Source organism: Colletotrichum siamense (genome assembly GCF_013390195.1).
Source record: "Colletotrichum siamense strain Cg363 chromosome Unknown KSG_Cg363_contig02, whole genome shotgun sequence".
Classification (NCBI taxonomy): domain Eukaryota; kingdom Fungi; phylum Ascomycota; class Sordariomycetes; order Glomerellales; family Glomerellaceae; genus Colletotrichum; species Colletotrichum siamense.
The window spans coordinates 5,250,592-5,272,035 of NW_023501015.1; the positions used below are offsets into that span (position 1 = coordinate 5,250,592).

At 40.0% G+C, this 21,444-nt stretch overlaps 6 protein-coding genes across 6 annotated transcripts; 2 read left to right on the top strand and 4 right to left on the bottom strand.

Annotated features, from left to right (window-relative positions):
- Positions 1–715: 715 nt before the first annotated feature.
- On the bottom strand, positions 716–2,281 carry aldA-0 (Lactaldehyde dehydrogenase; the record flags this gene model as incomplete). Its single annotated transcript, XM_036635214.1, has 4 exons — positions 716–829; positions 881–1,292; positions 1,343–1,815; positions 1,877–2,281. The coding sequence occupies 4 exons, from the start codon at positions 2,279–2,281 to the stop codon at positions 716–718; spliced, it is 1,404 nt and encodes a 467-aa protein (XP_036500702.1).
- A 747-nt stretch (positions 2,282–3,028) lies between these two features.
- glnA2-1 (Type-1 glutamine synthetase 2) lies at positions 3,029–4,762 on the top strand (the record flags this gene model as incomplete). The annotated part of the gene is made up of 5 exons (XM_036635215.1): positions 3,029–3,494; positions 3,574–3,833; positions 3,908–3,960; positions 4,011–4,663; positions 4,737–4,762. 5 exons carry the CDS (start codon positions 3,029–3,031, stop codon positions 4,760–4,762), a joined length of 1,458 nt encoding a protein of 485 aa, XP_036500699.1.
- Positions 4,763–4,837: 75 nt separating this feature from the next.
- CGCS363_v003367 (uncharacterized protein) lies at positions 4,838–5,452 on the bottom strand (the record flags this gene model as incomplete). Its single annotated transcript, XM_036635216.1, has 1 exon — positions 4,838–5,452. One exon carries the CDS (start codon positions 5,450–5,452, stop codon positions 4,838–4,840), a length of 615 nt encoding a protein of 204 aa, XP_036500700.1.
- Positions 5,453–5,511: 59 nt separating this feature from the next.
- On the bottom strand, positions 5,512–6,544 carry CGCS363_v003368 (uncharacterized protein; the record flags this gene model as incomplete). Its single annotated transcript, XM_036635217.1, has 4 exons — positions 5,512–5,517; positions 5,565–5,673; positions 5,725–6,294; positions 6,354–6,544. 4 exons carry the CDS (start codon positions 6,542–6,544, stop codon positions 5,512–5,514), a joined length of 876 nt encoding a protein of 291 aa, XP_036500693.1.
- An 11,382-nt stretch (positions 6,545–17,926) lies between these two features.
- CZF1 (Zinc finger protein 1) lies at positions 17,927–19,630 on the top strand (the record flags this gene model as incomplete). Its single annotated transcript, XM_036635218.1, has 3 exons — positions 17,927–18,883; positions 18,964–19,548; positions 19,604–19,630. The coding sequence occupies 3 exons, from the start codon at positions 17,927–17,929 to the stop codon at positions 19,628–19,630; spliced, it is 1,569 nt and encodes a 522-aa protein (XP_036500694.1).
- A 348-nt stretch (positions 19,631–19,978) lies between these two features.
- Positions 19,979–21,285, bottom strand: CGCS363_v003370 (D-serine dehydratase; the record flags this gene model as incomplete). Its single annotated transcript, XM_036635219.1, has 3 exons — positions 19,979–20,409; positions 20,466–21,066; positions 21,115–21,285. The coding sequence occupies 3 exons, from the start codon at positions 21,283–21,285 to the stop codon at positions 19,979–19,981; spliced, it is 1,203 nt and encodes a 400-aa protein (XP_036499651.1).
- Positions 21,286–21,444: the final 159 nt, after the last annotated feature.

Consider the following 21,444-nt stretch of genomic DNA (forward strand, 5'->3'; position numbering starts at 1 on the left):
ATTCTTATACGACTGGGCAGGTCGGACTAGAAAACGCTGAGGGCTGAAAAGAGAACGGAGTTTCGGGCTACTTCTGGCGGATTGATGTCTAATGAGCTCTCACTGATAAAAAGCATTCTCATCAGGCCTTTATGTAGCTTGTGCCCTTCAGATTGATCGCATCTGAATGTCGCCAGCCGTGACGAAACTACTTTCCGGTGGATGTGCGGAAACCCGAGCCCATGTCCCTTGCGCGGGGCTCTTCGAACGCCATCGGCGGCTTCCCGATCAAAGCTCCGACTACTGGGGTGTTGAGATATGTTTGCTTATCAGATGGCTCTGACGCCGACGTGGGGGTTCCGGACCGCGGTCGTCCCGAATCTCCGTTCTTTCAGAAGAGACCGCGCTGTGCATTGATGCCGAACACTCAAGGCCTCATATGGTTAGTGATACCATGGTCATAATGTTGGCCCAGCTGATGGTGCCTTGCATACCTGATTCACAGTGGCCTTAATGCAAACATTATCTTATCCGCAAATCGCCGCATAATTATCCATCGGGAGAATCTCTTATGACCAAGGACCCATATACTTGCAAATTTCTGGGTTAACGTCAACGATGCTGATTGAAGCTTGAGGATTTGGCTTAGGGCTGGGATAAGGTTTCGTCATTTGAGTGGTACAGAGGCCTAAAGCTGAATACTACCTATGGAAGAACTACATATTACATCTAGCCTCTAAGCCTGCTGCTGCTTCACATGATAGCTCTTCAACTTGACGAAGAAATCAAACCCCTTCGGCCCCAAAGTGCATCCAAGCCCCGACTTTTTCCAACCAGTCCAAGCAAGATCCTGCAGCACATATTAGCACCTTGTTTCCAATCTCACGCACTTAAAACCTACTGGATTGGGGTAATCACAACGATTGACAAACACGGTGCCAGCCTCGAGACTCTCAATCATCTCCTCTCCACGAGGGATGTCCGTGGTCCAAACGCTGGCAGTCAGGCCATAGTCCGTGTCGTTCATGAGTTGAATTGCCTCATCGTCGTTCTGGACACATATCACAGGGATGATTGGGCCAAAAGTCTCCTCCTTCGCGATTATCATGTCATGTGTGACGCCTGTGAGAATCCGCGGGATTACATAGTTGCCGTCAGCGGAAGGGTTCTGAAATGTGGCATTGAACGGCGTGGCATCACGGGCGCCCTTGGTGAGTGCATCTTCGACTTGTTGTTCAATCGACTTCTGGGCAGCTCGTGAGATGACGGGTCCAACGTTAGTTGATGCATCAAGCGGATCGCCGAGTTTATACCTGGGTTTTGTCAGCGGGGATGCACCAGTCAGATTCTCTACCAGACTTACATCTTCAACTCATCTTGCAGCTCTTGGACAAAAGCATCATGGATGTCTTTATGCACGTAAATCCGCTCCACAGCGCAGCAACTTTGACCCGAATTGAAGACAGCGCCATCCACAAGCTGAGCCGCTACATATTTCAAGTCCGCGTCGGACCGCACGTATGCTGGATCATTCCCTCCAAGCTCAAGGTTGAGAGGTATCGTGCGACGGGCCGCGGCTTCACGCAAAGCCAACCCTCCCGCAGTCGAGCCGGTGAAGCTAACCGCTTGTATCTCGGGGATCCTCACAAGTTCGTTGAGAACGGCAGGATCTCCGGACTGGACTACCTGGAGGACGTTCGTAGGCAGACCAGCTTCGGCAAATATCTCGGCGATTCGCGTGCCGACTAAAGGTGTTTGCGGCGACGGCTTCAAGATGACCGTATTTCCAGCTAGGAGTGCTGGAACGAGCGCGTTCACGATGATGAGGTACGGGAACTGGGAAGGGTTTTGGTCAACTACACCGGAGTTTCCGACCGTTCATAGAATATTGACATACGTTCCATGCGAATACCACGAGAGTCGGGCCAACTGGGACCTTCTTGATCCATCTCTTGAACCCTGCCTCGGGACGACCGGGTATATCACGCAAGGCTTCTTCGGCGATGTCGAGAAGGTAGTCGGCACGCTTCTGCATCGTCTCAATTTCCTTATGACTGTACGCAATAGGGCGACCCATTTGCTCACTGAGTTCGCGTCCGAGGTCATGCTTGCGTTCTTGGATGAGCTTTAGGCCTCGCATCACCATCTCCTTCCTCTCCGCCAGAGACAGCAGCTTGAACTTTTGGAAGGCATCCTGAGAAGATTTGGCGATGGCCTTCGCGTCTTCGAGACTCGTACTGGGAGTGTTGAAAAGAACCTTGTTGGTTGACGGAGAGATCGTTTGAATGGTCGTGGTAGACATTATGGAAGAAGTACGGCTCGGATCTGAGGGAGAACGATTGGTGATACCCAGAACAGAAAATGGTTATCGGAAGTTTATGGTAAGCATCACCGTAACTTTGGGAGTTGATGCATTGAGGCCTGTAAGTCCTGATTTAAAGCTTATCGGCACGCATAGCCTCGCCATATCATTGAGGGCGAGTGAAATCGGCTGAACCGGTGGTTACCGAGCTGTAGGGACATCTTCAGACCGTTGCCGCGATAAGAGAATGTTGTCGGTATCATGAGCCCCGATCGGGCCAAGGTTTGCCGTCTCCGACTCGGTCACGGAGGTTCATCGCTAAGGCCGACAGTATTCACGGGTCACCACAATCTCACCGCTCTCCAAACATGGTGCTGCTCAGCAATGATGGAGTGATGAGCGCGATGGCACTATGGGAAACCGCGCTATCGCGGTCTCGGACCGCGCCGCCCGATCGCCCTGCATCAAGTCCCCCGCACATAACGGACATCGGGGCTTCGGGGTCGGATCATAGCCGGCCGGGTGAAACGATCACTTCAACAACTTCCAGTCTGCAAGCCAATGTTACTGGGCGGCAAGTCTGGATCCATAGAGCAGGCGACATCCATGAGAGCTCGATCAGAAGGAAGACTTTGTACCGGCCCCTTTCTACTCCTTGACAACTGAAAAGAGTCAAGAACACCCCCTTGATCTCCAACTGCACCTTGACATCATCCTCTGCACGCCATATACCTCCCATCAACAGCAATGGACCAACAGTCACAAGCCACATTATGCACCCTCCGAAGCGATACACACGCCAGCACTATCGCAACCGTGGACAACATCGAGGCTATTTTAGCAAACGATGAAAAGGCCAGGGTCGCAGGAGTTGATGCCGACGGTATCCTTCGAGGCAAGATCATGGACAAGGAGAAGTTCTTGTCCACTATTTCCAGCGGATTCGGCATGAGTTCTGCCATCTTTGCATGGGATATCCACGATGTTTTATTCACGACAGAGACGAAGATCGCAACAAGCGAAGACGGATTTGCCGATTTTGTTGCTTACCCCGACCTGTCATCCTTCCGGAGACTCCCCACAGAGGACAATATCCCTTTCTTCCTTTTAAGCTTTGCTGTGGGTGGCAAACCGGTCTTCGCTTGCCCACGTAGCATGATTCGTCAACTTTGTGATAAGTTAGCAGAAGCAGAGTGCAAAGCCCTTGCCGGAGGTACGTAACTCATCGCACGTTCCATTGACCTTACGCTTTTCTACAGTAGGGCGGCAGCCAAAGAACTGACGTTGAGAAGTGGAGCTCGAGTTCATGAACTTTCAGACACCGTCAGAAGACGGATATAGATCGCCACAGGATAGACAAAACCTGTCCATGTTCTTGGAGAAAAACACACCTTCGGCCTTGCGTCCTCTTACAGGCGGCATGTTTGGCTATAGCACATCACGGCCGATAGCCTCGAAGAAGTACTTCCATGACATATTCGATTTCAACAAAAGAGCAAACTGCGGCTTAGAAGGCTGGCACACGGAGAGCGGTCCCGGCGTCTACGAGGCTGTAAGTCGCTCCGTATCATTTGGTGAATAAGTTCAGCTCTTGAATGTTGTGTTGACTGTAATCCGCGCTCTCAGGCTCTAAAGGTCAGCCCAATCGACGAGATGGCAGACAAAGTTTCTATTTTCAAGTGAGTCAAGCTTATGTTGAGGCTGTCGAACTTGCGACTAATACCAGCAGACTGATCACCAAATCGCTCGGAATGGAACACGGCGTGACGCCTTGCTTTCTCGCCAAGCCGACCCAAGGCCTACCTGGCAACTCTGGGCATATCCATGTGTCTCTTACTAATCTAGACGGAAAGAACATCTTGGCTCGGTCGGGTCCCCCTGATCAAACAGCCGCATGGCCAGACATCGCACATCTATCTGACGTTGGTCGATATTTCCTCGCCGGGATCCTCGTAGCTATGCCAGATATCATGCCACTTTTAGCACCGTCGATCAACTCTTACAAGCGCTTGGTGGAGAACTATTGGGCCCCTGTAGATGTCAGCTGGGGCCTGGAAGACCGCCTTGCCAGTGTGCGCCTAATTGCGCCTCCGGTATGCAAACCAGCGGCGACAAGATTTGAAGTGCGCATCCCAGGAGCCGATCTGCATCCTCACTACGCTCTGACAGCGATCGTGGCTGCGGGCTGGCGAGGTTTTATGAAGAAGCTGGACATACCCATCCCGCCCGCGAAGATCCAACGAAAAGACACAAAGCCAGAGTTGCTTCCTGACTCCCTCCTTGAGGCAACACACAGATTCAAGGCACGTGATAGTTTGGCCAGAGAGATCCTTGGAGATGATTTTGTGGATTTCTTTGCTGCTACGAGAGAACATGAGCTGCGTATGTGGAGGGAAGCAGTCACTGATTGGTGAGACCTCTTTCTGAAGCTGTGGGATGAGACTGACCATCACAGGGAGTTTCGACGGTACATCGAAGTAGCCTGATGGGGATAATAGGGCTGATTGGAAGAGGAGCTGAGAGAGGGTTGCCTAGGCCAAGTACCAATTGTAACATTCATCTACCTATTTGGTCTGCAGAAAGGTATGGCTCACTCAGCCTTGTATACGGAGATCTAGATTTTAGAGAAGATTTCGCATCGGGTTCCCCTGCCTCGCTCCTCAATGGAACCATTTCTATGCTAGTGTCACCCAGCCGTGTAGTCAAACAGCCTCTGCAAACCATTGCATCCGCGTTTCCGCGCGTTGCTGCGGACCCAGCCGCCAGTTGGAACAGTTTCCAGGCTGCTTGAAGGAATACCAGATCAGCCAACAAAATGGCCAAGAACATCACTCCGGGACTTTTTTGCTGAGGCACCGAACAAAGGTACTCGGCCATGATAGTGGCATCCTTGCATAACAGAGGACCTGTTCTTGACCGGAACTTCGCATATGTCTCATTCAATGGAGTAAGACCGATATCGCCGCCGCGGCCAAGTATTGCACCCGGGGCTGGGATTTCATTGAAACGACTTGGGTTCAAGCCGCCAATGGTTGCTGAGTCGTTGAGAAGGCCTCCCTCTCTTCGAAATTTGTTGTCTGGGGCCATGATCGCATACTGAAGCCCGTCCTCATCTAGGAGAATGTTTGAGGCGTTGCAGTTGCCAAGATCCATGGCAAACAGGGAGTGCATGATTCTCCCGTAATGCAGACCTTCTGCAAAAGGTGCCGCAACGAAAAACTAACTTATTATTAGGCCTTCCTCTTTTAGGCAGTCTGAGAAAAAGTCCCTGAGTCGGACTTACGTCTGAGTCGTAGCCAGTGTCCCCCAGATCTTGCATCCCGCTATGCAAAATTTGGGCCTTGGAAAAGGCCAGCCACCACTGAAGGTCGAAGAAGCTATTTGAGCGAATACTGTGGGCAAGTTAGCAAATTCGAGACTCATGTGTTCCCGATATAACCAACTCCTTGATCGTTCTATTTGCAGTAAAGGAGAGCTGAGCAGAGGTGAGGTATTGATCATGCCCAACAACGACTTGAGAGGTCGCAGTCAAAACGCCACCAAAGTAGGCGTTCGAAAGCCGACTCCCCCACCACACGCTGGAACGGGTTTCGTAATCATCATCGAGTACGTAGTCGTAGATAACGTCACTTTCGCCCGAATATTCAGCGTCGATGGTGACATCTACAAGACCAGAGTCGGAAATCACAACACAGCGAAGGCTGGCTGCTACTGTCGAACGCCCCCATGATAGCCACCATGAAGGCGGCTGAGCGTTATCGCTTTTGATGAGATTGATCTTGAGTGTATCGAGATGACAGTCTTCGAGAGTCGTATTCCTGTAGCCGATGGCAGGTATATTTGCGAGATGGTCCATCACGCGCTCGGTATCGGTCTGCCGAGGCTTGATGCTTTTGACTTTGTAGTTAAATCCGAGATTAGAAGTGAAGAAAGAGCTCCCAACCGTCAGCAAGTGAGGCTGACATTCAGCGTTCATATCGTTCTGCCAGTTGAAAGGCCGTTTCTGAAACCATCTGTAACAGTAGTTTGTAATTAGTCGGAGGAATACGCCCTTTGAGATATCAAATAGTACCTCGAATGGAATGATGCTTCGGTTTCGTTAAGGCTTTCGGTGTATATGGTCTTGAGGTAAAAGCCGTTGGAGCTGAAATTGACTAGGGAGAACACCACTGCCAAGACGAGCCCACCACCGATGGCCGCGGGTGTGAACCATCGAAAGGGATACGGCCTTGTGATAGGATACTCGAACCAAGATGAATGCATGTTGAACTGCGAGTCGCACATTCACCTCATAACGCGTGAAAATAGTGAAATCATGAGTGAGCAACTATGATCAAGATCTCTCACTACTGTTCTCTTCTTATGGTGCGTCAGCAAATTGCTGTGCCGCTGTAGCGAAGTTTCTTAGGCAGAAGTAAGCCTAATTCTTTCGTTGCATTGTGTCCACAAGGGAGCCTGTTTCCGCGAATCACCAAGGACCTCAGACAAGGTTGAGTAAACACTAGAGCTGACTGCAGATGTAGCGTGTGATCAAAACTCAGCCCTTGCCGCGAACAGGGGTCTGAACCAGCACGATGTTAAAATTAGACATCAATTTAGATTTTGACTGTCCCCACAAGCTTCAAATGTGACAAAAGCTTTGCAAATATCTCATATTTTAAGTAAACATGGTGTGAAATGAAAGGGCAGTCCAATAGCACCCTACAACTTTGACTACTACGTGGGACTTAACGGTCCCAGAGTAGCGCTAGATGTTACGACCTGTAAACAAGGATAGCAGCTGCAGGACCCACCAAGTTATTAGGTAGCTAGGATAGGATATTTATACTACAGGATCATAGGAATAATAAGGACTTACTTAGAAATAGAAGAACTATAGTATAAGTTATATAATAGTAAAGAATAAGTATAGATAAAGGATCTATAATAAGTACTTAGTAAATATTAAAATAAGTACTTATTTTACTTTAGAATAAGTACTTATAGTAATAAGGAGAATAGTACTTATAGATAACTAAACTATTTAGGAAAGGATTTATATATAGTATAATTTAAGCTTAGTTTATAATTAGACTTCTATAGCTCTTTAGTAATTAACTTTATATTTATCTTTATAAATACTTTTAGCTTACTTTTACTATAAATTACTTATTAAGTTTAAAACTAATTACTTTAGTTTCTAAAGACTTAATCTATTATAACTTATAACTTATAATTTAAACTATAACTTAGTATATTATTAGAATATATTAATCCCTAGCTTCTATTAGTAGACCTTATTATTAGATAGCTAACTATAACACTTTAATTACTCTTATTTAGTAAGTTAACTATTAATACCTATTAAATAATATAAATAAGATATTTTTTTATATTTCTACTAAGTTACTTACTTTAAGCTCCTCTACTAAATAAGTAACCTATAACCTAGCTTAAGAACTTAGTAATTATAAAATAAAAGAAAACTTAGAGGAAGATAATAATAATAAAGAACTTAAATAATAGTTAGATAAAGCTAATAGTAATATTAAGTAGATATAAAGTATATTTAATAAAAGCGCTTAAGCTATTAATAAGCTTTAGGAAGCCTTCTAATAAGTTATTTAGTAAGTAGCTAAACTAGAGGGTAAAAATTAAACCTTCTAAGCTACTACTAATATTATTACTATACTTATAGGGGGATAATAGAAACTTAAGCTTAGTATACTTATTACTTATAATAGAACCCCTAAAACTTTTAAAAGATTTTTAATTTAAGTTAAGAACTATTAAAACTTTTATTATAGAGATTTTACTAACTAAACTGAGAAAGTAGTTTATATAGCTACCTATTTATATAGAAGAGCCCTTAAATAGTTTAAACCTATCTAAGAGGAATTCCTTAAATATAAAATACTAAATAAGTGCTTTATAGAAACCTATAATATCTATAGTAGTTTTAAAAGATTTAAAGATACCTTATACTCTCTCTTCTAAGATCCTAATAAGAAATAATAAGTAGAAAGGGAACTAATATAACTATAATAAACTAAATCTACTAAAGAGTATATTACTATATTTAGATAACTTAGTATCTAACTTAACTTTACTAAAGAAACTAAGATCTTTATATTCTATTAAGAATTTAAGGATAAAGTTAAGGATAAGATTATTAAGATTAACTACCTTAAGGACTTCTTTTAATATACTAACCTTACTATTAAGATTAATAATTAACTTTTTAAACGCTATAAAGAGAAAGGTGAAAGATAATAAGGACTAAACTTTAAATATAAATATTAATAGTAACCTTAATAGAAGTTTATTAATTACTAATAGAATGATAATAAACCTTATAATAACTAGAATAATACCTAATAAAGTATATCTTATAGTTAGTATAATAAACTTATAGATCTTAGTGTAGCCTAAAAGACTAATAACTAGAAAAATAGTATTAGAAGAAATAATAATTAGAAAAAGGATAAGTAATACTTTAACTATAACTAAAAAGGATATCTTATATATAAATATATAGCCTCTAAGAAAGAATAATAATAGCTAGTACTTAAGTAAACTAAGTAGGTTAGTATAATAACTAAGATACCTTATATATTCCTATTATAGACTAAATACTATAATAATAAGTATTTTACCTACTATAGCGATAAGGAAGCCTTAAGATATTAGCTTAGTAACTTAGACTATAGATAAACTAGTTATAATATAATTATCCCTAAAGTTAAAACTAAAACCTTAGTAATAGCCTTCTGATCTAATAATAAGCTAGCTAGGAAAACTACTAAATAACTAGATAAAATACTTTATATCTAATAACTTAAGATAATTAACCTAAACTTTATAAGTTATAATAAGTAGATATAATAAATAGTTTAAGCCTTAGAAGCTTAAGTTTAATAAGAAATAAACTAAATCTATTAGCATAAAATAAGGTAATAAATTATAGATAATAATAAATAATAAATCTTACGCCTTAAAGTAGCCTAAACGCTATAGTTATAATAAGCTTAATAAGAACTAAATAATTATATTTAGCACTAATAAATTAATACCCTAACTATATATCTCAAATAATACTAAAACGCACGCAGAAACCCTACTAAGATTAAACAAATTAACTAAGAACTTAAAGAATAAATTAGAAAAGAATCTAATAAAGAACTTAAATACTAATATAACTTATTAGAAGAATAGCAGCTATACAGCCTAACTAATAGTTAGAACTTTAGTAAACTAAAATCTAATTTTAACTTAGATAGGATTCTTTATAACTCTGATTCCCCTACTAATATAGCTAATTAGAACGTAAAATATTATAATAAATTAATCCTAAAAAATATAAAATTAAAAGAAAAAACCTATAATAAGGATAAGATTAAGTAAATTTTAACCTATAAGAATATTAATATACTATTAGACTAATAGAGATAATATTTCTATAGAGTATTAGCTATATAACGTAATAAGGACTATATACTATAAATATATATAGAAGACTACTTAATACTTTACCTCTAATATAGTTATAAGAACCTCTTCTAGCTATAGTATATATTTAATAAGTATAAAGAACACTTAGGGGATAAATATAACTATTAGTTCTACTTCTAAAAGTATAATAATAACCTTATTAAAAATATATATACTACGCATACTATAATTAGATAGAATATAATAACTTTTAATAGAGGAATTACTACCTTCTAATTAAGCTTATAATACCTTATAAGATACTAATATAATAATACTATAAAATAGAAAGAATACTGAAAAGATAAATACCTTATATATATAACATAGAAGGCTAAGGCCTATTAACTCCTATAAGAAGGATTAAGTTCCTTAAGACTTTAATTTTAGGAAAATCACCTTATAAAGGTATAATAAGAAGGAAAATATATTACCTATCTAAGATAACTAAAGTAGTTAAAAAACTAAACTTACTTACTAATAAAAGACTAAGATAGGTACTAATAATAAAGTCTATATATCTAGTATCTTTAGACTAAAAAGTATACCTATAGTTAATAGTTATTATTAATAATACTATAACTATTACGCTTATTAATAGTAAAGCTAAGATAAATTTTATATTACCTTAAGCAGTAAATAGATTATAACTATTATAGTAAAAGAAGAAACACCTATACTAGCTAAGTAATATAGAAAGAGAATAAGTCTAATATAAAGGAAGTACTATTAATAATAAGACTATACCCCTTAAGATAAGTTACTTAGATTAAAATAAATAACTCTAATTTAATATTACTAAACTTAATATATATAATATTATATTAGGAATATTATAGCTTAAGAAGAATAACTTATAGATAGATTAAAAAATAAGCTAACTCTATTAGGATAATAATAATCTAATTACTAAGTAGTATTATAGATACTAAGCCTTAAATAGATTTACTAACTATAGAGCAGCAAAATAATACCTCTACTACTTTAAAGCAAAAGAAGCTATATTACTACTATTAATAATAGCAGATCTTAATTAAAAGGATAATCTACTTCTATCTATCTTAGAAGAGTATAAAGTTTATAAGAAACTCTTTATAGCTAAACTAGAAACTAAACTGCTTAAGTATATTAGTTTTAACTATAAAATTCCTCTTAAAGAAGGAAAAAAACTATAATTTAATAAAATCTATAAACTAAACTAAATAGAAATAAAAGCCCTAAATAAATACCTTAATATTGAGGAAGTTTTAAGCCTACCTAGTAGGGGTTTTCACAGTAGGGGAAAAAGCAGTAAAAGCACCTCAGTTAGTGCCCAGTCCAGTAGCTTCGCAGTATACGTACCTAAGGGTCCGGAATAACTGCCCGCGCCGACCCCAACTCGCCCGTATACAAGCGAAAGCATCTGGGCCAGACGTACATACTATTGTGGCTGTTAGCCTCATTGACGATGGCTTCGTTGCTAGCAAGGTTAACAGCCTCGCTTGCGTGACTCACGCTGCGAGCGAGACACATACCAGAGATAGCTTCACAAGGTCTTTAGCTACAGAAAAGCTTGTCTTAGCTATATACTTAAGATGCTGCTCACGCTAAGCCTTAAGCCTATTCCTCACTAAGTAAACCACCTAGATTCCTATACCTTCACAATATATTCTATTCTACCTAATCTATAGGATCTTATACTACAAGGCTTTGCCTAAAGCATACCTTAAGACACTAAGATTAATACTAACTATAGGGCTAAGCTTATAGTAATTAGTAAGATAATACCCTTTAATATATAGAGCCTTAGGGACTAAATAGCTATAGCTAGGTCCTACCTTAAGGTCTTAGAGGCTAACCTTAGCAGTAATAGCGCAGAGGCTACCTACCTACTTCAGTAAAGCCTCTCGCTTAATAATATGGATACGTTTGCTACTAATCCTAGCATTTACGCCTACTTTAATAACGTCCTTAGTAGGGCAGTGTAGCTAGTAAGTTAACTAGGCTAAATTGTGGGCGTTGCTGATGAATGTAGACTGGATAGAGGGTGTGCGTGAGGGTTAGTAGATAGGTTAGAAGGCTAGAGAAAGTCTGCTTCTATAGTAATTAAACTTAGTTAAAGTTATGAAGTTGTTGTTGAAGTGATATTGAAGGTGATAAGATTGTCTGATATGACGATAGCGTACTTAAGCGTGTATAGGGGAAATAGGGCTAAAGGATTATATAACTAGTAGGCTGTTAGCTGAAGGGTGAAGTTAGAGGTTGTTGCAGTATAGGTTCCAGGTAAAAGTCACAGTAGCTGGCTAGAGGCCAAATAAATACCTTAATAAAAACCTTAAAAAAGGGTATATTAGACCCTTAATATTACTAATAGGAAGCTTAATCCTATTTATATTAAAGAAAAATAGAAAACTATAACTATATATTAATTACTATATACTTAACGAAATAATAATTAAAAATTACTACTTATTACCCCTTATTAATAAAATAAGATAACTTTTTTATAAAGCTAATTAGTTTATAGCTCTTAACCTTAAAGAAGCTTATAACCTAATTAGAATAAAGAAAGGAGAAGAATAGAAAACTGCTTTTAGAACATAAAAAGGACACTTTAAGTACCTTATTATACTTTTTAGTCTTACTAACACCCCTATAACTTTTTAGAATATAATTAACTAAGTCTTATATAAATATATTAATATTTATATAGTAGTTTACCTAGATAATATCCTCATCTTCTCCCTTATACTTAAGAAATATAAAGAAGATATATACTACGTTTTATAAACACTTTAAGAAGCTAAACTCCTAGTTAAACTTAAGAAAAGTAAATTTCACATATAAAAGGTAGAATACCTTAGATTTACTATCACCTCTAGAAAAGTCTATATATTAGAAGATAAGGTTAAAGCTATTAAGGAATAGTTAGTACTTAATAACCTTAAAGAAGTCTAAAGATTTCTAGGTTTTATTAACTTCTACTATAAGTTTATTAAAAACTATAATAAGATTAATATAGCTCTCACTAACTTTAGCTAAAAAGATATACCTTTTATATAGAATAAACTATAATAAACTATATTTTAGGAAATTAAGGACTATATTACTAATAAACTTATCCTAATTATCTTAGATCTTATAAAACAGTTTAAAATAGAATTAGATACCTCAAACTATACTTTTAGAGTATAACTCTTATAATAAGACTTAGAAGGATAATTATACTTTTATACCTTCTTTTCTTATAAGCTCTACAGACTAGAACTTAACTACCCTATTTATAATAAAGAACTTATAGTAATTATTAAAGCTTTTAAAAAATAGAGACTAAAACTTTTAGGAACTATCTATAAAGTACTTATATACTTAGACTATAAGAACTTATCACACTTTACTACCTTAAAAATGCTAAATAAATAATAAGTCTAATAGTTAAAATTCTTATTTAAATTTAACTTCTAAATTATCTACTAAAAAAGATCTAAAAATAGCAGAGCTAACGCTCTTAGTTAACAACTAGACTATAATATCTTAATACCTAAAGAAACCTAAGTAATCCTTAAAAATAATAATAATAAAGACCTAAAGCTAATAACTAAACTCTTAATAATAGCTAGATAATCTAATACTAGCCTACTTAGCAAACTAGATGACAAAGTAATTATAGAGTTCTATACTTACCCTATATATAATTACTAAGGAATCATAAAAACATAAAAAAGATTATAATAATAGTATAGAGAGAAGGTTATTAGAGAACATATAGTAAAAGTAATTAAGGATTATAAGGTATACCTTAAAAGTAAACCTACTTAATATTAACCTTATAGTATACTATAACCTTTACTAATACTATAAACTACTTAGTAATCTATATCACTTAACTTTATTATTAAACTACTAAAGTCTTAAGAACCCCTTATAAGAGTATACTATAATAACGTTCTTATTATTATAAATAGACTTATAAAATATACCTACTTTATCCTATATAAAGAAGTAAGTAACGCTAAAGAATTTAGGTATATAATACTTAAATATATTATTGCTAACTATAGCATACTTAAGGAAATTATATTAGATAGAGATAAGATCTTTACCTCTAAGTTTTAGAAATTACTTACTATATAACTTAGTATTAACTAAAAGATATCTACTATATTTCACCTATAAACTAATAAATAAATAGAAAGAATTAACTAAATCCTCAAAATATATTTCTATACCTATATTAACTATAACTAAGATAATTAGGTATTACTACTACTAATAGCTTAATTTACTTATAATAGTATAATAAGAGAAAGCACTAAGGAATCCCCCTTCTACCTTAACTATAGATTTAAACTAACTATATATAGAGAACTATAATTAGGTATATCTACAGTAATTAAAGCTATTACTATAGCTAACTAAATTAAAGAAATCTAAGATAACGCATAAAAAGAACTTAAATTTATCTAATAATAAATAACTAAATTTAGTAATAAACAAAAGATTAAGGGATTAACTTTAAAAGAGGGAGATAGCACCTACCTTATATAGCAAAATATTAAAATAAAATAACTAAATGATAAATTAAACTTCAAAAAACTTAGACCTTTTAAAATCCTCTAAAAAATTTCACTAGTTAACTATAAACTTAAACTCCTAGAAATTATAAAGTACTACTCTATATTTTATATTTCACTACTTAAACTAATACTATAAGGATCTTAGATAAATAACCTTATTATTATAAAAGGTAATAAGCTAGAATATAAAATCAAACAAATTATTAACTACTTTAAAGAACTAAAAGGTTACTAATACCTCATTAAATAGAAAAGATATAGATATAAAGATAATATATAGGAGCTAGCTAAAAATATTACTAATATAATAGAAGAACTTACTATTTACTAATAATAATATTAAGAATAAGAAGCTATATTAACACTTATTATATTAACTTAGAAAAATATAAGATATAAGCAAATTAAATACTTATACTACTTTATTAAACTACCTACTAAAGTAGATAAATTATAATAAGGGAAACTATTTATTTACTTAAGGATATTAGAATATAATTAAGATCCCCTTAATAAGAAGTTTAAAATAATTAGATCTTAGTTAAATAAAGTATTTATATTTAAAGTATTCTAAATACTTATTAACTATACCTCTAATATAGAGTTTAATATATCTACTAGAGACTTAGTAATAGCTATTTTACCTTTCTTAAACACTATTTATTTCTACTCTTATAATTACTTTAGTTTAGCTAGCAATTTATTTAGTTCTAACTAAACCTTTTAATAAGCCTCAGCTTTTTACTATAAGATAGCAGCCCTCTTATAAAATTTTACCTCTTTAGCTACCTCAGCTTTATTTAGATAATTAAACTCTATTACTAAATAATATATTACTTACTATAGTTAATAAAAGAAACTATATAATATAACTAAAAAGGGGAACCTATAGGTATAAATTATATCCTCTAAAGTATTATAAGGAATACTTAGATAATAATAAGTTCTATAGATATTAGAATTTAGAAGAAATAAATATCACACGCTATATAAATAATAATTCAAATAAGGTATTTCGTTTTTAATACCTTTATTAGTAAAACAAAGAGTTTAGAATAAATAATAATAAGTTAAAGTACTAAAAGATTTTAATTTTTAAATATAACCTAATATAATATTAGTATTATAAGTAAATTAGGAAGTATAATTAATAGATCCCTAACTTAAGACTAATAACCTACTTATATTAAGTTTTAAGGATAAAACCTTTAGAGAGGAGACTTAATATTATAACCTATAAATAAGGATAGCAGCTATAAGACCTATTAAGTTATTAAGTAGCTAAGATAGGATATTTATACTATAGGATTATAAGAATAATAAGGATTTACTTAGAAATAGAAGAACTATAGTATAAATTATATAATAATAAAGAATAAATATAAATAAGAGATCTATAATAAGTACTTAGTAAATATTAGAATAAGTATTTATTTTACTTTAGAATAAGTGCTTATAGTGATAAAGAGAATAGTACTTATAGATAACTAAACTATTTAAGAAAAAACTTATATATAGTATAACTTAAGCTTAGTTTATAGTTAAATTTTTATAGCTTTTTAGTAATTAACTTTATATTTATTTTTATAGATACTTTTAGCTTACTTTTATTGCGAATTACTTATTAAGTCTAAGACTAATTACTTTAGCTTCTAAAGACTTAATCTACTATAGCTTACGACCTACGACCTAGACTATAACTTAGTATACTGTTAGAACGTGTTAATCCCTAGCTTCTATTAGCAGACCCTACTGTTAGATAGCTAACTATAACACTAGACCTTAGAATTCATCTTACACTACAGTATTAAAACGCTCAACTTTATTATATATGCTTAGTGGCGTAACTGAGTGCGTTGTAGTAGAAGTTCAGTACTACTAACGTGTGTCAGCAGACTCATCATACATCTCTGTGCGTCAGGAATACCCACGATGGTACGTTCATTGATAGACAGCCTTGAGGATCTCTTCCTAGCTTTTGAGCTGATGAACGGGTGGGGTCGGGCCTCCTATCTCACTGGGGATAGGCTGGGGACTCTGATGACTGGAAATTCTCAAGCCGTTATCAATATGGCGAAAGCTCAGCTGATCGGCTTCACCGTAGTTGGAGGTACTTGCGGAACGAGGTCCTCGTCGTTCACTATACGCCAAGATTGACCTTCTTTCTTTGACACGCGGTCTTGGTTCATAGCTGCCCAATCGTTGCTCACAACGCGGGGGCATCCGAAGGTGTATTCGTCACCCGTTTGTATTTTCTCCTGGGTGAGCTTGCCGTCATCGACGAGAATCTGAGCGTAGCAGAAGGAGGAATAGGCCCCGCCAAGAGAGTGTCCCGTGATGTGTGTTCGGACCGTGCTATCGGTGGTCGCTGTCAATATCTTGTCCACGCAAACTTTGAATGCCGCAAGGATGTGCTCGTAGGTAATGTCTTCCATGGCGTCATACTTGGCAAACATGGTCGTATAAACGCCGACGGAGACCTCTTGATTTTGGAGGTAGCCATTGGCCTTTGTAAGCTGGTAGTTGTATCAACGAGAACTTGAGCTAAGCTCAGCGGATTCGTGCCGTTGAAAGCGATGCTAGCAAACGGCTTTGCTTTCTAGTTTCTACGACTCAAAAGCTGGCTCTGATTGAAGTCGGCCACTTAGCTGCCTGCTAATAGTAAAACATTGGCGCTGTGGAACTAAATGAAATGCTTTGGATCTGCCCAGTCTCGTCGCTCGGGTATGGTTATGTCTTAGGCATGGTGATGGGTGAGACAATAAGCCAGTCATCTTCAAATCACCGAACTTAACCGTCTCAAGTGATGAATTCTAGCCTCTGCGTATCAATTATTTGTCATTCAGGGGATCGATTCAGTCCCGAAATTAAACCCCTTATCCGATGTATTTCTTATGAAGAGGATAGCTAAGGGGCATCTCTCTTGCCTTGGTTGCCTTGCCGAAACGCGCAGAGACGAGGGATGGACAGCGATATTCAGACTATGGACGTCATAACAAATCACTCTACCGCGTACTACCCAAGTCGTATTTCACTCGGCCAACGGAGTGGTGAATATCGCCCACTCAGCTAGAATTTCTGCCTCACAAGTTACAACTCACAACAGACAGAAAGGCGCGCCAACTGCTTCCCCATATCCACAACACCATCAACAGGTGGATCAACTGGGGGAAGCACATCTCTCCGCACTTCAACCTTGGCGTGAGTCTCGCCTGGGCCAAGTCTCCTTTTCGTGGTTCCAAACCTCCAATGCAACACAAGTCATCCCCCCTGATCTCTCGTCGGGATGTCCCTGTTGGGGTAGCGTGGCATCGTTCCGACCAATCCGAACCTTTACCGCGATGGCTCCGGCCCAAAAGCGGGCCAGCGGGTCTTCGTGAATGCGACGGACCGCGCTCCAACGACCCCCGCAATCTTTCCTTATCAGGCCCATGCAAAACAGCTCCTCGTTCAACTTCATGTCGCCAATTGGGGAGCTGGATATCGCCTCAACACATCAACTCATCACATACTCTGGGTCATCTCGCTATCAGGCCCAGACTTCCATCGAACCTTTCTGATCTCAAACACAGAGCCTGGGCGCCGCGACGCGCGCCCTGCCCGATGCTGATCCGATCCCATGAACTCTTCAAAACCCCGCCGTACCCTCGCTGGGCCCATCTTCCGCGTCCGCACGGGATGTCTGACGTGCCGCGGCCGCAAGAAGAAGTGCGATGAGACGAAGCCGCGGTGCCGCGGCTGCGAACGCAACCGGCTCGAGTGCAAATGGCCCCCGTCTGCAGCCCCCAAGACCGCCCCGCCGAAGCCGGCCGGCGCATCGGAGACCGCGCGGCAAGAGAGCGGCGAATCTGCCGGCGCTTCTGCCCAGTCAGAGGCGTCTCCCAGCATGCAGGAGTCTCCGCCTCGCCAAAGCAATCAACCCTCACACTCTTCGCCAATGGGTCAGAACACATCGCCATCTCAATCGTCAGAGTCACCAAGCGGCGCGTCGACGGGATCGAGTCCACGGCCACCAACGCGAGCGTCAGCAGCCAGCCCGAATGATCCGCAGCCATCACCAGAGAACCCCCTCGACTTCTTGGCATCACTAGATTTCCTCTCCTTCCCTACTCCAGCCGTCCCTGGGAGTAGTCGTCAAGATGAAGAAACCCCGGAGGTTCCGACGAGCCTGGTGACGACTTCGCCGGTGAGAGCTGCGGCGAGTCCAGTGACGCAAGTTCCAAGGACGTTGTCATTCCTACCTGGGACTAATGATAGCTTCTCAATGGAGCTGCTGAGCCATTACCTTGCTGCTACGACAATCAGTATGGCCAACGGTTCCACGGTGCAGAATCCCTTCAGCGAGCAGTTGATACCAATGGCTTTTAAGAGCGACCTCGTCTTGCAGCTTCTTCTAGCACAGAGCGCGGTTCATCGGGCCGCAAAGTCTCTGAATGATTTCGACAGTGTCGCCAACACATACTATGATCGGTCACTGCGATTATTCCAGCAGAACCTCTCCAAGTTCATGGGCGAGCAATCCAGGGAACAGACATTATTACTAGGCATAGCTGCCCTGATTCTATGTTTCATCGAGGTAAGTACCTCCCAGCTGCTCTCCCTTTGCTATCATGACATGTTTCATCGAGTCCGGATGGTTTCTGATAGCCGGAATAGACAGCTAAAGGCGATATCAACGGCACGACCTACGACCATCTCATCGCAGCGAAGTCGCTCATCGTACCCTCACTCCCCCTCCTCATCTCCCTCCCAAAGTCCATGAGACAGTTTCTCGTCGAATACTACGTATACACAGCAACGCTCAGCATGATCTCGATAGACGCGCGGATCAGTGACCAATACTTCCTGGACAACGACATGGCCCTCTTGGCGACTGAGCTCGTAGCGGAATCCTATGTCGGCAACCTGTGTGGCACCTGGCTGAACCTAATCCTTCTGATTCCCCCAATATTTGACCTCGCCCGCCGAGTACAAACCCGTTCCAGCACCCCAGGCTGGCGCCCTTCGGCAGATGAATTCATGCTCTTCGCCCAACTACAAAGCCAGGTACAGGCGTGGACCCCGAATCCGGCGGTCAGCCCAGACGTCGCGCTGGCTGGGTACGTGTACCACAAAGCTGTGACGCTCTATCTCTACACGGCCCTTCACCCTCTGTCTGGGGATGAGAATGGGATCATGGCTGTGGCTACCCAAACGGCGCTGGCGGAGGCGTTATCACATCTGGCGCAGCTAGATCCAACTGTGAGGGTAAACACTAGTCTCTGTTGGCCAATTGCTGTCATTGGGTCTTGCGTAGTCGATGAGGGGCAAAGAACATTTTTGAGGGAAAGACTGGGGCATACCTTTGCGTCGATTGGTCTAGGAAACATCCGGCAAACATCTGTATTACTTCAGCATATTTGGGATGAAGAGGATGCTGCGCCTATGAGGTCCGGGCCGTGGAGTGTTTGTCGCGTGATGAATGAGCACCAAATATGGATTTCGTTTGCTTGAATGGGGTTGTGAAGGGCGTTGGGAAGCAATGTTGGGTTAAGGCATTTGGACTCGGAGTCAACGCAGGATAGATACCATTAGACAAAAGAACTTTGCTTGAACGTCTCATCTTTGCAACGTGGATAGTTGAACATGGCGTCTGCTATTATTCTATATTCCGGAAACCAGTTTTGATCGTCTACCAACCCTTCCAGGGTACCCAGGTATCCTGAACAACATCATTCTCATCAACCACGTAGTAAACGTGGAACGCCGCGGCCGTAATGCAAGAGTGCTGGACATAAAGCGTCAACTTCTCGCCAATTTCGAAGTTGGCCTCTATGTCCCGGCGCTCCGGCTCAGCGTTCTTGGACCCGGGGGCCTGGACCTCGCCGATGATGCCATGCTCCTGAGACATGCGTACGATAGCCCAACCAGGCTTCCCCACTGGGTTGCCGAACCCAGGGAACGCACCCGCCTCTTTGGAGAGAGCGACCGTGCCAGCGTTAATGAGGGCCTCGTTGCGCTCCGGATACACGCTGCAGACCTCTGCTGTGATCCTGACGGCCTGGTCCTCAATTGACACCAGACCGGTGGCAACTTGCTGGAGGTCATTCGTAGGGAAGTTTCCTATTGTTGAATGTCAGTAGCTATTTCCCGCTTGGGAAACATGGCAAGGGGCTCACCAGCATGCAACTCCAGAGTCACGTTAGAAGGGATGGCGGTCTGGAGAGTACCGACAACATGCGCCGTTGGTGTGGCACCCACGGACAGAGTCAGTTTCTGTTCGCCTACGATCAACTTCGCCGCGCTGATGACTCCGTTGACCTCATCAGCCAAAACACCCGCCGCCTCCTCCTGCGTCTTGCATCCATACGAGTGGCCGGCATGGCAGTAGAAACCATAAAGTGACACAACCGAAGACTCATTCGCTCTTTGAATGAGTTTCTGAAGACGTTCACTGCTGAGAGGAACGCCTGCGCGCTTACTGCCGACGTCAAGCTTGATGAAAATGTCCCACGGTGCCGGTGCGTCAGCGGTCTTCTTTGCGAATTCCTCTAACAGATCGATTTGCTTATCGTGGTCGACCATGAGGAGGATCTTGACAGATTTCCTGTATTCGCTTAGAAGGGGGATGACGCCCGAGCTGACGGGGAGTCCATAGAGCACCTCCTCCAAAATTCCCTCTTTTGCCAGCGGTAGCAGACCCCTGATTTCTGATAGTGTCGATGCGACTGTCTTGTTGAACTTGCCGTTTCCCAACATCAACCGCGTAACTTCGGTGGTCTGGAATCGTCAGGTTTCAATTCATCATTGAATTCGTCCGAAACTTACTTTGAGTGTCTTCACGTGAGGTCTAAAAGCAACTCCGGCCTTCTCGACATCTTGATCCAGCTTCTCCACATTTCTCTTGATGACCGGGAGACTGAGGACCAATGATGGTGATGGCAGGTCTGAGACCTTCTTGCCAATAAAAGTGCGGTGGTTTTCCAGTCCAAAGTCCATTGCAACTGCGTTTGCGGTTTCTTTCGCAATACTCTGAGGAACTTAGTTCAATTGCTCTCTGGCTGCAGTACTTAAATACCTTACGTGACTTTCCCGCGGGTCTGTTATCGTCGAAGGGGCTAATTGAGAGTAAGTGGGGGGATTAGTCCCGATAGCTTG